At 48.7% G+C, this 15,705-nt stretch overlaps 1 protein-coding gene across 1 annotated transcript in view; it reads left to right on the top strand.

Moving 5' to 3' along the window:
* Positions 1 to 2,426: 2,426 nt before the first annotated feature.
* The window catches only part of LOC119976048 (carnitine O-acetyltransferase-like), a 62,665-nt gene continuing 49,386 nt past the window's right edge, over positions 2,427 to 15,705 (top strand). Inside the window, exon 1 of the mRNA XM_038816162.1 lies at positions 2,427 to 2,786. Within this exon, the coding sequence (XP_038672090.1) occupies positions 2,535 to 2,786 (252 nt within the window). The 5' untranslated portion in view covers positions 2,427 to 2,534. The remainder of the gene's footprint in view (positions 2,787 to 15,705) is intronic.

Raw genomic sequence — 15,705 nt, 5'->3', positions numbered from 1 at the left:
CCCCAGCTGGTTTCCTTCTGGACACCTTGGCAGTGCCACCTGGGTGCCAGCCTGGCACTGTCAGGGATTCTGGTGAGTGTTGCTCTTGTGCAGGAAATGGGGCTAATTGAAGCCTTGGTGAGGTGGTCCTGCCTAGGGAATAAAGTGTAGTATAGTATAGTGTTCCTCAGTTCTGTGAGTGCTGGGAAGCACCTGGCTGTACGCGCTGCACATGGGGCTCTGTTGAAATTTGGTTAGGTCTTGCTGCTCATGAGCAAGAACTGTTTCTGTGTCTGAGGAGTTGAAAATGATATTGAACATTGTGCAATCCTGAATGAACATTCCACTTCTGACCTCATGTTGGAAGAAAGGTCATTGATGAAGCAGCTGAAGATGGTTGGACCGAGGACACTGCCCTGAGGAACTCCTGCAGTGATCTCTTGGGATTGAGAGAATTGGCCTCTAACCACCACAACCACCTTTCTTTCTGCTAAGTATAACTCCAAACAGTGGAGAATCCCCCCCCCCCCCCCCCCCCCCCCCCCCCCCCCCCCCCACCGACCTCCCCCTTCTCATTGACTCCTGTTTACTTATGATGTGGAGATGCCTGCGTTGGACTGGGGTGATCACAGTAAGAAGTCTTACAACACCAGGTTAAAGTCCAACAGGTTTGTTTCAAACACAAGGTTTCGGAGCACTGCTCCATTCACCTGAGGAAGGAGCAGTGCTCCGAAAGCTCGTGTTTGAAACAAACCTGTTGGACTTTAACCAGGTGTTGTAAGACTTCTTACTGTCCTGTTTACCTAGGGCTCCTTGATGCCACACTCAGTCAAATGCTGTCTTGATATCAAGGGCACTCACTCTCACTTCACCTCTGGCATTCAGCTCTTTTGTCTGTTTGAACCAAGGCTGTAAAGAGGTCAGGAGTGAGTGACCCTTGGCAGGGCTCAAACTGAGCTTCTGTGAGCAGGTTATTGTTGAATTAGTGCCACCTGATAACACAATCAACAACACCTTCTATCGCTTTGCTAATAAGCAAGGGGAGGCTGATGGGGAAGGTGGATTGGATATTGTGAAGTAGATGCCAGTGTTGTATGTAGCTAGGTATGACTTGTTTTGTATTGTCACTATGTTGTCAGGGCCTGTGGCTTTTGCTTTGTCCAGTGTCTTTTGCCATTTGTGATATCATGCAGAACAAATTGAATTGGCTGAAGATCAGCATGTCTAATGCAGGGGATGTCCAAGGTGATTTTTAATGTATTCAAGGGATGTGCGCTTTGCTGTCTGGGCCAGTACTTATTGCCCATCCCAAATTGCTTTTGTGAAGGTGGTCCACTCAGCACCTCTGGTTGATGATGGCTGGAAATGCTCCATCCTTGCCTTTTGCACTGATGTTCCGTGGGTCCCTCCATCACTGAGGATGGGGGTACTTGTGGAGCCTCCTCCTCCAGCGAGTTGTTTGATTGTCCACCACCATTCCTCACTGAATGTGGCTTGGTAGCACAGTGGTTATCATTGTCGTTTCACAGCGCTGGGGTCCCAGGTTCGATTCCTGCTTGGATCACTGTCTGTACAGAGTCTGCACATTCTCCCTGTATCTGCGTGGGTTTCCTCCGGGTGCTCCGGTTTCCTTTCCATTAGGTGAATTGGACATTCTGAATTCTCCCTCCGTGTACCCAAACAGGTGCCAGAATGCGGCGACTAGGGGCTTTTCACCGTAACTTCATTATAGTGTTAATGTAAGCCTACTTGTGACAATAACAAAGATTATTAATAGGGATCACTTAGCTCTGCCTGTCACATTCTGCTCGATAGATGGGAGTGCACAATTAAACGCTGAAAATAACAGGAGGTTGAACAAAAAGATGGCTTTGAATAGCAGGATCGTGTCAATGTTATTGGTCAGATCAAAAGCTCCCATCCCCCTATTGCCTTACCAACCCAAACCTCGTCCTGTTCAATGTCTTGTGGAGAATACTCTCGACCCTGAAGGGATGATTTGTACAATGAGCTCTATCAAAAATTCTACTTGCTTCCTGTGCCCACCACTGTATTAAGGTGTTGTTTTGCCTCATACCGTAAACAACATTTTTCAATTTGTGTGAACATGTTTGGCCAAGAGACTGAACTCTTTGATCGCCTGACCTTGGCAATATTGGGCTTTGTTGACATTTGATATTAAGAGCGCCTCGAATGCTGGACTGTACCATTGCAACAGTGAGGGGATTTAAAAAAAGAAAATCTTACATAGGTACAATGACCGGGTGTGAACAAATTAAATAAATTCCTCTCCCACCATAATCCGGTCTCATGCAAATGAACCACAAGGGTGATCGGATTTAAACCCACGCTTGCTTTTAATTCGCCACTCTAGATTAGCATTGCTTTAAAAAAAACATTCCCCCCCACCCACCCACCCACCCAGCAAACATTCACAAAAATGACATTCCGGGCTGCTTTCATTAACAATGATCATCAGCACACGAATGTTCAAACGCCTCCATAATCTGCAGACACCCCTGCACGTTTGCACTTTATCCTTGCATTTATTTTGAATGCAGACAGAGCTGGGAAGCAGACGGAAGTTGGAGCTGGCTCTGGTGAACTCTAAACTCTTGCTGTTTCCTTGCAGAACCGATCCCTCCCCAATCCCAACAGCTGCTGGAACAGCTCCGACTGAGGATTTTGTCTTTTTATTTTTCTGTTGTCTTTTTGAAACAAAATCTCAGACCGGCCCCTCCTGTATTGGAGTAAATGCTTCCCGGGAGAGGTTGATCACGATGCTCACGGCGTCCACGCGCCTCTTGGTGAGTTTCCGATCGTCAGTTTCACGACCTGTTACATTGTAGCTCAGCAAGTTACAGCAAGGGACTAGTTACAGGGAGGAAGTTAAAAGTTGCACATTTTTGTATCCGCTCTGCCCTGCAACCTGTTTTGGTGTCGCTGTGTGTTCCCACAAGATGTTGCAGCCCTGTTACAGTCACAATAAACAGCCAGCATTGCACACGTGCTGAATGTCACTGAGCTCTGCCCTGTGCTTGAGCCCCAATGTAACCCCCGCCCTTAATTCCCAGTGATTGCTGCACAAGTACTCCTGTCCTGAAGGCCAATTGTAAATGTGCATTTTGTTAGGGGACCCTGTGCCTGCCAGTTGATCTTACCCACAACAGCTAGAAATAGGCTTTAAAATGAATCAACTTTATTTAAAATTAAATGCAATTGGATCGCAACTGGTCCCAACGCCAGTTAAATACTTCTGAAGTGTTGTGGTTGGTGTAAAGTAGGAGGGGGGTGGGTCACTGGGTTGCAAACATCGAGGGAAATCGTATTTGCTCGTATTTTTGTTGTTGCTCCTGCTTTGTCTTCGTTTCAAACTGTGGACAGCAGATAATTTATGCGTTAGGTCCTGTCCGGTTTGCGTGTACTGTACTGTATAAAATGTCCACTCCCTTTAACCGGCAGTTAAAGGCGTGAAGGACACAGACATTCTTTTTGTTCAGATCCCAGCTCTGAAATTTGTCTTTTCTCCAGACATGTTCTGTGTGTCTAATTGAAAACCACCTTGAAGATTGAAGGTTAACTTGTTGACTTGCACAATGGTTAATGGAAGAACTGAGACCCTGAACTAGGTTATTGTTATAACTTGCCTGCTTACCATTGGCTGGGGACTAATGACAATCCCACAATCCTGTGGGAGTATGAGCTTCCCCAATGAGGGGGTCGGAGAAATTATTAGCAGACTCCCTGCATAAATAGAACTGGCCAGTTTGGAACCAGAGAGAGAGAGGAGTGAGCAGCAAGAGAAGCTGCTGTTGCTCATGTGTGTATATCTATAAATATAGATATATACACACACACACACACACACACACACATATATATATATATATATATATATAATATATATGTTAATTTGTAAATAAATCTTATTTCTTTGTATCCTGAAAACTCGTGCTTGATTCTTCGTGGCCCTCACAAAACTGGCGACGAGGGTTAAAGTGAATAGCTGTCTGCACTGTTGAAGCCACGTCCCTGGATTTGTGTTGGATACAGATTGGAAGTTGTTTTCTATTACACCATGCCTCTGTATGGACATTTGGATATTTTTGATGCTGCGCTGGAAAGCTGGAACTAGTACGCACAAAGGATGCGTTACTATTTCCGGGCAAACAACATCACTGAAAACGAGCGCCAGGTGGTCATATTGCTCACCGCCTGCGGCCCACATACGTTTGGGGTGATTAGGAGCCTTATGTACCCAGCTGCGCCAGACACCAAAACGTTTGATGAACTTGTGAACTTAGTGGGGCAACATTTTAACCCAACCCCATCCACGATAGTCCAGCGTTACCGGTTTAATACCGCTGAAAGGACCCCAGGAGAATCCCTTGCCGACTTTCTATCTAGGCTACGCAGGATTGCGGAGTACTGTGACTATGGTGAGACCTTGTCAGAAATGTTACGCGACCATTTGGTTTGCGGTATTAACAATGCGGCCACACAGAGAAAGTTGTTAGCCGAGCCAACATTTACTTTTCAACAGGCCATTCAAATAGTATTGTCCCGAGAGAGCGTAGAACGGGGAGTGCAGGAGCTACAGGGAATGGAGGTGCATGCCTTGAGGCGCAACCCCTTCCATCCGAAAGCATCCCCCACACCCCTGCGGTACCTTGGGCAAGGCGACGTCCGGATCGACGCCAGTGGCCGTCGGACATTCCTCCCCGAAGGGAACCTTCTCCAGAACCAATGGATGAGGAGCCATGTCCGTGTCAGACTTGTAGGCGCCGACCCCGTCGCGGACACTGGTCCAGGGGACGCTAGAGGCGCCGTTCCGACTGAATCTGGGGCGCGCGGCCATGGGCCCAGCCTGTTGGGTCGGGACTGGTTGGGCCATTTGCGGTTGCAGTGGCAACACATCCTCCAAACAGTTTCTGGAGGGTTGACTGAGGTGCTAGGACAATACCCAGATGTACCCTGTATCCAAGTCGAACCAGGAGCCACGCCGTGCTATTTCCGGGCATGCCTGGTGCCTTACGCCTTGCTCGAGAAGGTAGAAGGGGAGCTCACTCGTTTGGAGACTTTGGGTATCATCAGGCCCATCCGTTTCACCGACTGGGCAGCACCAATTGTACCTGTAATGAAGCCAGATGCCACAGGTCGCTTGTGCGGCGACTATAAACTTACAGTGAATACGGCTTCCCGACTCGACCGATACCCAATGACTCACATAGAGGATCTCTACGCGAAGCTTGCAGGCGGACTCTCGTTCACAAAATTAGATACGAGTCACGCCTACCTACAGTTGGAGCTGGACGCTGCCTCCCGGCCATATGTAACGATTAATACACACCGGGGCCTGTATGAATATACACGTTTGCCTTTTGGAGTATCCTCTGCCTGCGCTATTTTTCAACCCGTTATGGAGGGCATTTTGAGAGGTTTCCTTAGATGACGTTTTGATCACAGGGACGTCGGAGCAGGAACATTTAGAAAATTTGGAGGCTGTCCTTAGATGTTTTTCAGAGGCTGGAGTCCGTTTACATCGCACAAAGTGCGTTTTTCAGGCGAAGGAAGTAGTCTACCTGGGATATCGGGTGGACCGCGAAGGTTTGCACCCCGTCGCAGAGAAGATGCACGCGCGATTCAACAGGCCCCCGCCCCGACTGACACTTCGCGTCTTTGTTTGTTTCTCGGCCTCGTAAACTATTACGGAAAGTTCCTCCCCAATCTTGCAACTACGCTGGCCCGTTGCACCTTCTGCTAAAGAAGAATCACACCTGGGTTTAGGGTCAGCCGCAAGAAACCGCTTTCCGGCGGGTAAAACAACAATTGTTGTTTTCTGGGTTACTAACCCACTATGATCCTGGAAAGCCTTTGCTCGTCACATGTGATGCATCCCCGTTGGTATTGGGGCCGTCCTGCCCCACAAGATGGAGAACGGGGCCGAGCGGCCGATAGCTTTCGCCTCCCGCACATTGACTGCAGCGGAAAAAAAGTACGCGCAGATCGAGGAGGAGGGCCTGGCAGTGGTCTTTGCGGTGAAACTTTCCACCAGTACGTATATGGCTGCAACTTCACTATCGTGACTGATCATAAGCCTCTGCTGGGACTTTTCAGAGAGGATAAGCCAATACCGCCCATTGCTTCCGCTGGGATCCAGCGCTGGGCTTTGTTGCTCGTTGCATACGAGTATTCTCTGGAACATAAACCAGGAACCCAGATAGGGAATGCCGACGCACTGAGCAGATTTACTTTATCGACCGGCCCCATGTCGACCCCCATGACTGGTGAGGTGGTTGCAACCCTACATTTTATGGACACCTTGCCTGTCACGGCATCACAGATCCGTGAGTGGACCCAGACAGAGCCAGTCCTGTCAAAGGTTCGGCACATAGTCCTGTATGGAGGGCAGCATGGACAGCTCCCAGGCGAGTGGCGGGCATTTTCCTCCAAGCTGTCCGAATTCAGCGTGGAAGATGGCATCCTTTTGTGGGGGACGCGTGTGCTTGTTCCGTTAAAAGGACAGGAGCTGATACTGAGAGACTTGCACAATGGGCATCCAGGTGTGACCAAAATGAAAATGTTGGCCCGGAGTTATGTCTGGTGGCCAGGCCTTGACACCGACATTGAGAAGGTGGCCCAAAACTGCTCCATTTGCCAGGAGCATCAGAAGCTTCCGCCGGCCGCGGCCCTACATCGCTGGGAATGGCCAGGGTGGCCTTGGGCGCGCTTGCATGCGGATTTCGCCGGCTCTTTTCAAGGATCCATGTTCCTGCTATTAATTGACGCCCAGTCTAAATGGCTAGAGGTGCATAAGATGGGAGGCACAACGTCCTGCGCAACAATCGAGAAGATGCGTTTGTCTTTCAGTACGCATGGCCTCCCTGAGGTGCTGGTCACGGACAATGGCACTCCATTCACAAGTGAGGAGTTTGCGAGGTTCATGAAGATGAACGGCATACGCCATATCCGCACTGCCCCTTACCACCCGGCTTCAAATGGGTTGGCGGAGCGCGCAGTGCAGACATTCAAACGAGGCCTAAAGAAGCAGTCTTCCGGGTCGATGGACACGAGACTGGCTTGGTTTTTGTTTTCATATAGGACCACCCCCCAAGCGGTGACTGGGGTAGCTCCCACAGAACTCCTAATGGGCCGGAGACTTCGCACCCACCTTAGCATGGTTTTCCCGGACATTGGCGCAAAAGTACACCGCACACAAGAACGGCAGGGACATGGTTTTTCTCGGCATCGGCCGATTCGGCAGTTTACGCCCGGTGACCCAGTGTTCGTTCGGAATTTTGCTGGTGGTGCCCAGTGGGTCCCTGGCATAATCTTTCGCCAAACGGGCCCTAACTCTTACCAGGTACAAGCCCAGGGGCGTCTCCAGCGCAAACATGTAGACCATGTTCGGTCCAGGAGACTATCCCTGCCACAGATTGCCCGCCCCAGGAGCTCATTCCTACAGCCACAGAGACCAGACACAATGGAAAGTATTCCTCACAATCTTCCGCTGGTGCCTCACTCAAAGCCTGCGCAGGTTGTGACAGAACCGCGTGGAGATAAAGACACCGAGATGACGGAGGCAGCAGACTGTGACTCTGAGATGGAGACACAGGGCACCTCAGAGGGGGAACCCTCGGGCCGACGGGCCGTGGATGTACAACCATTACGTCGTTCATCATGGAAGCGCCGGTCTCCATCTCGTTACACGCCGCCCGATCCAGCGCCTCGTGCAAATGCTGTCTGGCCTGCGGCAAAATGAGTCCGACGCCCTCCTTCGCCAGGGTCTTCAATGGATTCCTTGGACTTTGGGGGGGAGGGATGTTATAACCTGCCTGCTTACCATTGGCTGGGGACTAATGACAATCCCATAATCCTATGGGAGTATGAGCTTCCCCAATGAGGGGGGCGGAGAAATCATTAGCAGACTCCCTGCATAAATAGAGCTGGCCAGTTTGGAACCAGAGAGAGAGGAGTTTGGCGGCCGGTTTGGAACGAGAGAGAGAGAGAGAGGGATTCTGAGATCCTGAGGCTAAGCGTTGGCGCCGTCGGAAACACCGTCGCATTTCACGGCCTTAGGATTAGCAATTTGGGCCCTTACAGGGGCCAGCACGGCACTGGAGCGGTTCACGCCGCTCCAGCTGCTGATAGCAGCATCAAACGGATGCCGCGGGATCCATGCAGGTGGGCCCCGATCGCGGGCCAGGCCACATCGGAGGCCTCCCCCCTCCCCCAGGTTGGACCCCCCCCTTGCCCCAGCCCCCACAGGCTGCCCCCGGAACTTTCAACGGTGAGTTCCTGCCGGCTGAGAGCAGGTGTGGACGGCGCTGGCGGGCTTGGCGTTTTTTACGATGGCCGCTCGGTCCATCACAGGCTGAGAATCAGCGGGCCGGCTGCAAAGAGCCCCCGACCGGTGCCGCCCCCCGCCACAACGTACCTCAGAAATCAGAAATCTGGAATAAATTGAGTGACACACCTTCCGCTCTCTGGGAAGAAAATTCCGTAGACTACAACACCGAGAGAAAACTTATTTCCTCATCTCCGTCTTAAAAGGGAGACCTCTTATTCTAAACTGTGTCCCCTAGTTCCACTCTCTCTCTCTCTCTCCCCCAATAAGTAAGTGGGTTCATTCTCCAGGCATTTACCCTCTCCAATCCCCTCCCAAAGGAGGGCTGGTTTGGCTTAGGGGGCTTGACAGCTGGTTTGTGGTGCAGAACAAGGCCAGCAGCGCGGGTTCAATTCGTGTACAAGCAGAGAATTCTGAATTCTCTCTCTGTGTACCCGAACAGGCGCCGCATTGTGGTGATTAGGGGCTTTTCACAGTAACTTCATTGCAGTATTAATGTAAGCCTACTTGTGACAATAACGATTATTTATTTATTTTATTTTATCTTCTATGTTTCATTAAGATCATCTCTATTCTTCTGAACTCTAATGGCCAACCTGTTCAAAACGGGCAGCACGGTAGCACAAGTGGATAGCACTGTGACTTCACAGTGCCAGGGTCCCAGGTTTGATTCCCCGCTGGGTCACTGTCTGTGTGGAGTCTGCATGTTCTCCCCGTGTCTGGGTTGGTTGCCTCCGGATGCGCCGATTTCCTCCCACAGTCCAAAGATGTGCTGTTGTGGATTGGTCATGCTAAATTGCCCTTAGTGTCCAAAAGAAACGGTTAGACTGAGTTACGGGGAGAGGTCAAAGATGTTGGGTTTAAATGGGGTGCTCTTTCCAAGGGCTGCTGCAGAGTCGATGGGCCGAATGGCCTCCTTCTACACTATAAATTCTATGAAAACTGTACACAAATCCAGACATGGTCTCGCCAAGGCCAATTATAGCTGTAAAACTTCCCCAATTTTATATTCCATCTTCTTGCAATATTAAAAAAAAAATCTATGGGATGTGGGTGTTGCTGTTGAGGACGGCATTTATTGCTCAGCCCTAATTGGCCTCAAGAAGGTGGCAGTGAGCTGCTGCCTTTTAAAAAATATATAAATTTAGAGTACCCAATTCCTTTTTTCCCAATTAAGGGAGCAATTTAGCGTGATCAATCCACCTACCCGGCACATAGGGTTGTGGGGGCGAAACACACGCAAACACGGGGAGAATGTGCAAACTCCACACGCACAGTGACCCAGAGCTGGGATCGAACCCGGGACCTCGGCACCGTGAAGCAGCAGTGCTAATCACTGTGCGACCGTGCTGCCTTCTTGAACTACTGCCGTTCCTGTGGTGTAGGCCTTCATAATCACTTGCTGTATCTGCGGACTTTTTTTGTGCGGGTGAGCGATTAAAATCGGGGATGGTTGAGAGGTCAGCGAGGCCAGTATCTCAACGTTGTAGAGTCCAGAGGAGAGAGACTATGGAAAAAGGGCAATTGAGGCCATGGAGGAACTGGAACAGAAGAATGAGGGTTTAAAATCAAAGCTTTCCTGCGAAGGAGCCAGTACAGGTCATCGAGTGCGGTAGGCAATGGGTGAACGGGAACTGAGTTTGAAAACTTACCTCGGGGTCAAATAGGGTGTCAAATCAAGATCAGACTGTGATGAAAATGTCTCCTTGTAAGGGTAGAGGAGACGCCATTCCAGGAGAGCAAGGCATTGCAAGGCAGCCATGCCAGTTTATCCCTGTTTATCTTTTCCTGATCTCAAATGCCACTTGCGCCATTCTCTGCTGCTTTTTCCTCTGGGCCAGCAGCCAGTTCAGATGCAGAACACTGCATCAGGACTGTACTTGTTTCCTGATGAGTCAGAGTTAGAAAACACAACTTGTGGCGAAGCAAAGCTACTTAGCGATGTTTATGAGTTCCCAGCACTGCATCATTAATATATTCACTTCCAACAACATGCGGCACCGGTATAATCCAGCCTGAAGGGTGAGTAGAATAGTCCAATTTGTGTTGCTCGCTGCTAAATAAAAAGATTTGCATTTATGGAGCATCTCAGGCTGTCCAAAAGTGCTCAACAGCTGTCGTCACTTCTGATTTTATTAATCTAGAAAAGCTCATTTGTGCAGATCGGGGGCATATTCACACCAGTGTGATAATGACCAAATAATCTGTTCCTTTTATGCTAGATCGGGGATATTTATTGTCCAAGGTTGCTGGGGATAACTCTCTGACTTTTTTTCACAATAGTGCTGCACGATCATTTACATTCCGTCAGGAAGAGTGGGCAGGATCTTGACCTGGTGTCTTATTTGGAAGACAGCATCTTTGTTAATGCTGCACTCCCTCAGAACCACACTGGGAGTGTCAACCTGGATTTTGTGGTCAAGCCCTTTGAGTGGGACATTAACGCAAACTTTCTGTCTCTAGAACTCTTCCTCAAAATGCATGGAAGAAGAATCTTTGAATATTTTTAAGGCAGAGTTTTGATTTGATTTGATTTGATTTGATTTATTATTGTCACATGTAATAGCATACAGTGAAAAGTATTGTTTCTTGCATGCTGTACAAACAATGCATACCGTACATGAGGAAAGAAGGAGAGACTGCAGAATATAATGTAGGCAGCACGGTAGCATTGTGGATAGCACAATCGCTTCACAGCTCCAGGGTCCCAGGTTCGATTCCGGCTTGGGTCATTGTCTGTGCGGAGTCTGCACATCCTCCCCGTGTGTGCGTGGGTTTCCTCCGGGTGCTCCGGTTTCCTCCCACAGTCACAAAGATGTGCAGGTTAGGTGGATTGGCCATGATAAATTGCCCTTAGTGTCCAAAATTACCCTTAGTGTTGGGTGGGGTTACTGGGTTATGGGGATAGGGTGGAGGTGTTGACCTTGGGTAAGGTGCTCTTTCCAAGAGCCGGTGCAGACTCAATGGGCCGAATGGCCTCCTTCTGCACTGTAAATTCTATGATAGTCTATGATAGTTATAGCAAGGTGTAGAGAAAAGATCAACTTAATACGAGATAGGTCCATTCAAAAGTCTGATGGCAGTCGGGAAGAAGCTGTTCTTGAGTCGGTTGGTATGTGACCTCAAACTTTGGTATCTTTTTTCTGACGGAAGGAGGTGGAAGAGAGAGTATGTCCGGGGTGAGTGGGGTCCTTAATTATGCTGGCTGCCTTTCTGAGGTAGCGGGAATTATAGCTAGAGACAATGGATGGGAGGCTGGTTTGCGTGATGGACTGGGCTACATTCACGACCTTTTGTAGTTTCCTGTGGTCTTGGGCAGAGCAGGCTCCATACCAAACTGTGATACAACCAGAAAGAATGCTTTCTATGGTGCATCTGTAGAAGTTGGTGAGGGTCGTAGCTGACGTGCCAAATTTCCTCAGTCTTCTGAGAAGAAGAAGTCGTTGGTGGGCTTTCTTAACTATAATGTCGGCATGGGTGGACCAAGACAGTCTGTTGGTGATCTGTACACCTAAAAACTTTAGGCTCTCGACCCTTTCTACTTTGTTCCCATTGATGTAGACAGGGGCATGTTCTCCACTATGCTTCCTGAAGTCAATGATAATCTCCTTCGTTTTGTTGACATTGAGGGAGAGATTATTGTCGTTGCACCAGTTCACCAGATTCTCTATCTCATTCCTGTACTCTGTCTCGTCATTGTTTGAAATCCGACCCACTACGGTGGCGTCATCAGCAAATTTGAAAATCAAGTTGGAAGGGAATTTGGCCACACAGTCATAGGTGTATAGGAGTATAGTAGGGGGCTGAGGACGCAGCCTTGTGGGGCACCGGATTTGAGGATGATCGTGGAGGAGGTGTTGCCGATCTTTACTGATTGTGGTCTGTGGGTTAGAAAGTTCAGGATCCAGTCGCAGAGGTTGAAGCTGGGGCCAAGGCCACGGAGTTTGTAGATGAGTTTCATAGGAATGATGGTGTTGAAGGCTGAGCTGTAGTTGCTAAATAGGACTCTGACATAGGTGTCTTTGTTATCTAGGTGGTCCAGGGTAGAGTGCAGGGCCATGGAGATGGCGTCTGTGTGGACCTGTTGAAGCGGTAGACAACTGTAGTGGATCAAGGAGATCTGGGAGGCTGGAGTTGATTCATGCTATGACTAACCTTTCGAAGCACTTCATGATGATGGATGTCAGAGCCACTGGATGATAGTCATTAAGGCACGCTTCTTGACATTTTTTTGGTACAGAGATGATGGTCGTATTATTGAAGCAGATAGGGACCTCAGATTGTTGTAGAGAGAGGTTGAAGATGTCTGCGAATACCCCCGCCAGCTGATCCGCGCAAGACCTGAGTGCTCATCCGGGTACCCTATCCGGGCCAGTGGCTTTCCGAGGGTTGACCTTCGAGAAGGCTGCTCTGACATCTGCAGTGGTGATCTCAGATACAAGTTCATCCGCGGCTTCTGGGTTAGAGGGCTCACACTCGCTGACCTCTTGCTCAAAGCGGGCATAGAATGTATTGAGCTCATCAGGGAGGGGTGCGTTGGAGCCGACAATTTTACATGCCTTCATCTTGTAGCCTGTTATGTCTTGCAGACCTTGCCATAGATGGCGGGGATCCGTGTGGCTAGCCTGGGACTCGAGTTTGGTCCAGTACTGTCTTCTGGCATCTTTGATGGATTCCTTTAGATCATATCTGGCTTTCTTGTAGAGGTCAGGGTTACCTGACTTGAATGCCTCAGACCTAGACTTCAGCAAGCAGTGGATATCCCTATTCATCCAGGGTTTCCGGTTGGGAAACACGCGGATTTGCTTCTTTGGCACACAGTGTTCTACATACTTACTAATGAAGTCAGTTCCTCGTTCAGGCTGGTCGCAGAGTTTTAAAATACTGACCAGTCCACTGACTCTAAGCAGTCCCGTAGGAGATCATCCGATTTCTCAGACCAACAATGCACGACTTTCTTTGACGGATTCTCCCGCTTCAGTTTTTGTTTATAAGCTGGGATCAGGAGCACAGCCTTGTGGTCAGATTTGGCAAAGTGTGGGCGGGCGGTAGAGCGGTCGGCATATTTGATATTTGTGTAGCAGTGATCCAGGATGTTTGGGCCTCTGGTGGAACACGTGTTGGTGGTAACTTGGTAGTATGCGCTTGAGCTTGGCCTGATTGAGTTAGGTAGGTTATTGATTAACAAAGAAGGGGCTGAAGGTTATCGGGGTTGGCAGGAATGTGGGGTTGAGGTTACACTCAGATCAGCCATGATCATGTTGAATAGAGGAGGAGGCTTGAGGGACAAGGGGCCTCCTCCTGCTCCGTATGCACCATTTTTGCAGTTAATAGTCCAATATTATGTCATGTGGGGCATGAGCTCACTCAAAGTTAAATTCATTAAAGCCGCAGGAACCAAATGTACTATCTGCAAATTAAGCTAGTGTGTCCAGCCTGTGCTGGGGAATTAATAATGGAGAACACAGAAAAGGGTGGCACGGTAGCACAGTGATTAGTACGATTGCTTCACAGCTCAAGGGTCCCTGGTTCGATTCCTGGCTTGGGTCACTCTGTGTGGAGTCTGCACGTTCTCCCCTTGTCTGCGTGGGTTTCCTCCGGGTGCTCCAGTTTCCTCCCACATGTTCCAAAAGACGTGCTTGTTAGGTGAATTGGACATTCTCCCTCAGTTTCACCAGAACAGGCGCCAGAATGTGGAGGCTAGGGAGCTTTTCACAGTAACTTCATTGCAGTGTTAATGTAAACCTATCTGTGACAATAAAGATTATTATTATTAAATGGCAGAGTTCCTAAATCAATATTTTGCCTCCAGTTTTCACGGTGGAGGACAGTAGGACCATCCCAATAGTAACAGGTAATGCAGTGGTAATAAAAAGGGAGGAACATAGAACAATCGTCATCAAGGGGGGAAAAAGTACTGTACAAACTATTGGGATTAAAGGCAGACACATCCCCATGGCCTGATGGCTGACACCCTAGGATATCAAAGGAAGTAGCAGCAGCGATACTGGATGTATTGGTTAATATTCCAAAATTCCCTGGATGCGGGAAAGGATCCAATGGATTGGAAAAATGCTTATTCATAAAGGGAGGGAGGTAGAAAGTAGGAAACGCTCAACCAGTTAGTTTAAAATCTGTTGTTGGGAAATTGTTAGAGTCCATCATTAAAGAAGTAATAACAGAACATTTGGGAAGTCAAAATGCAATCCATCAGATTCAGCATGGTTTTATGAAGGATAAATCATGTTTGACTAATTTGCTCAAGTTCTTCAAAGATGTAACAAGCTAAGTGGATGATGGGGATCCTGTAGATGTATATCTGGACTTCCAGAGACATTGGATAAGGTGCCGCACAAAAGGTTAATACACAAGGTCTTTGTTGGTTCTTTAGGGCAGCATGGTAGCATGGTGGTTAGCATAAATGCTTCACAGCTCCAGGGTCCCAGGTTCGATTCCCGGCTGGGTCACTGTCTGTGTGGAGTCTGCACGTCCTCCCCGTGTGTGCGTGGGTTTCCTCCGGGTGCTCCGGTTTCCTCCCACAGTCCAAAGATGTGCGGGTTAGGTGGATTGGCCATGATAAATTGCCCGTAGTGTCCTAATAGTAAGGTTAAGGGGGGGGAGTTGTTGGGTTACGGGTATAGGGTGGATACGTGGGTTTGAGTAGGGTGATCATGGCTCGGCACAACATCGAGGGCCGAAGGGCCTGTTCTGTGCTGTAATGTTCTATGTTCTAAGGTAAGATTACATGGGGTTAGGGGTAATTTATTAGCTTGGATAGATGGCTGGCTCACCGACAAGAAACAGAGAGTTGGGATAAACGGATCTTTTTTGTTTGGCAAGATGGAATTAGTGGGGTGCCACAGAGTTTGGTTCTTAGGCCCCAATTATTCCCAATCTATATTAATGACTTGGATGCAGGGATGGAAGGTACTGTAGCCAAATTTGCAGATGACACAAAAATAAGTGGGATAGTAAGTTGCAATGAGGAAATAAGAAATTTACAAATGGATATAGACCGGTTAGGTGAGGGAGCCAAAATGTGGCAGATGGAGTTTAATGTGGATAAGTGTGAGGCTGCCCATTTTGATCAGATAAATGGAAATGCAAATTATTATCTAAATGGAGTGAAACATCAGAATGCTTCGCTGCAGAGGGATCTGGGTTTACTTGTGCATGAATCACAGAAAACTAGCACGTAAGTACAGCGGGTAACAAGGAAGGCAAATGAAAAATGAAAATCGCTTATTGTCACTAGTCGGCTTCAATGAAGTTACTGTGAAAAGCCCCTAGTTGCCACATTCCGGTGCCTGTCCAGGGAGGCTGGTACGGGAATCGAACCGTGCTGCTGGTCTGCTTGGTCCGCTTTAAAAGTCAGCGAT

Source organism: Scyliorhinus canicula, chromosome 13, assembly GCF_902713615.1.
Source record: "Scyliorhinus canicula chromosome 13, sScyCan1.1, whole genome shotgun sequence".
Classification (NCBI taxonomy): Eukaryota; Metazoa; Chordata; class Chondrichthyes; order Carcharhiniformes; family Scyliorhinidae; genus Scyliorhinus; species Scyliorhinus canicula.
The sequence above is the reverse complement of the archived record's forward strand: the minus strand, read 5'-3'. Positions and strand labels throughout refer to the sequence as shown.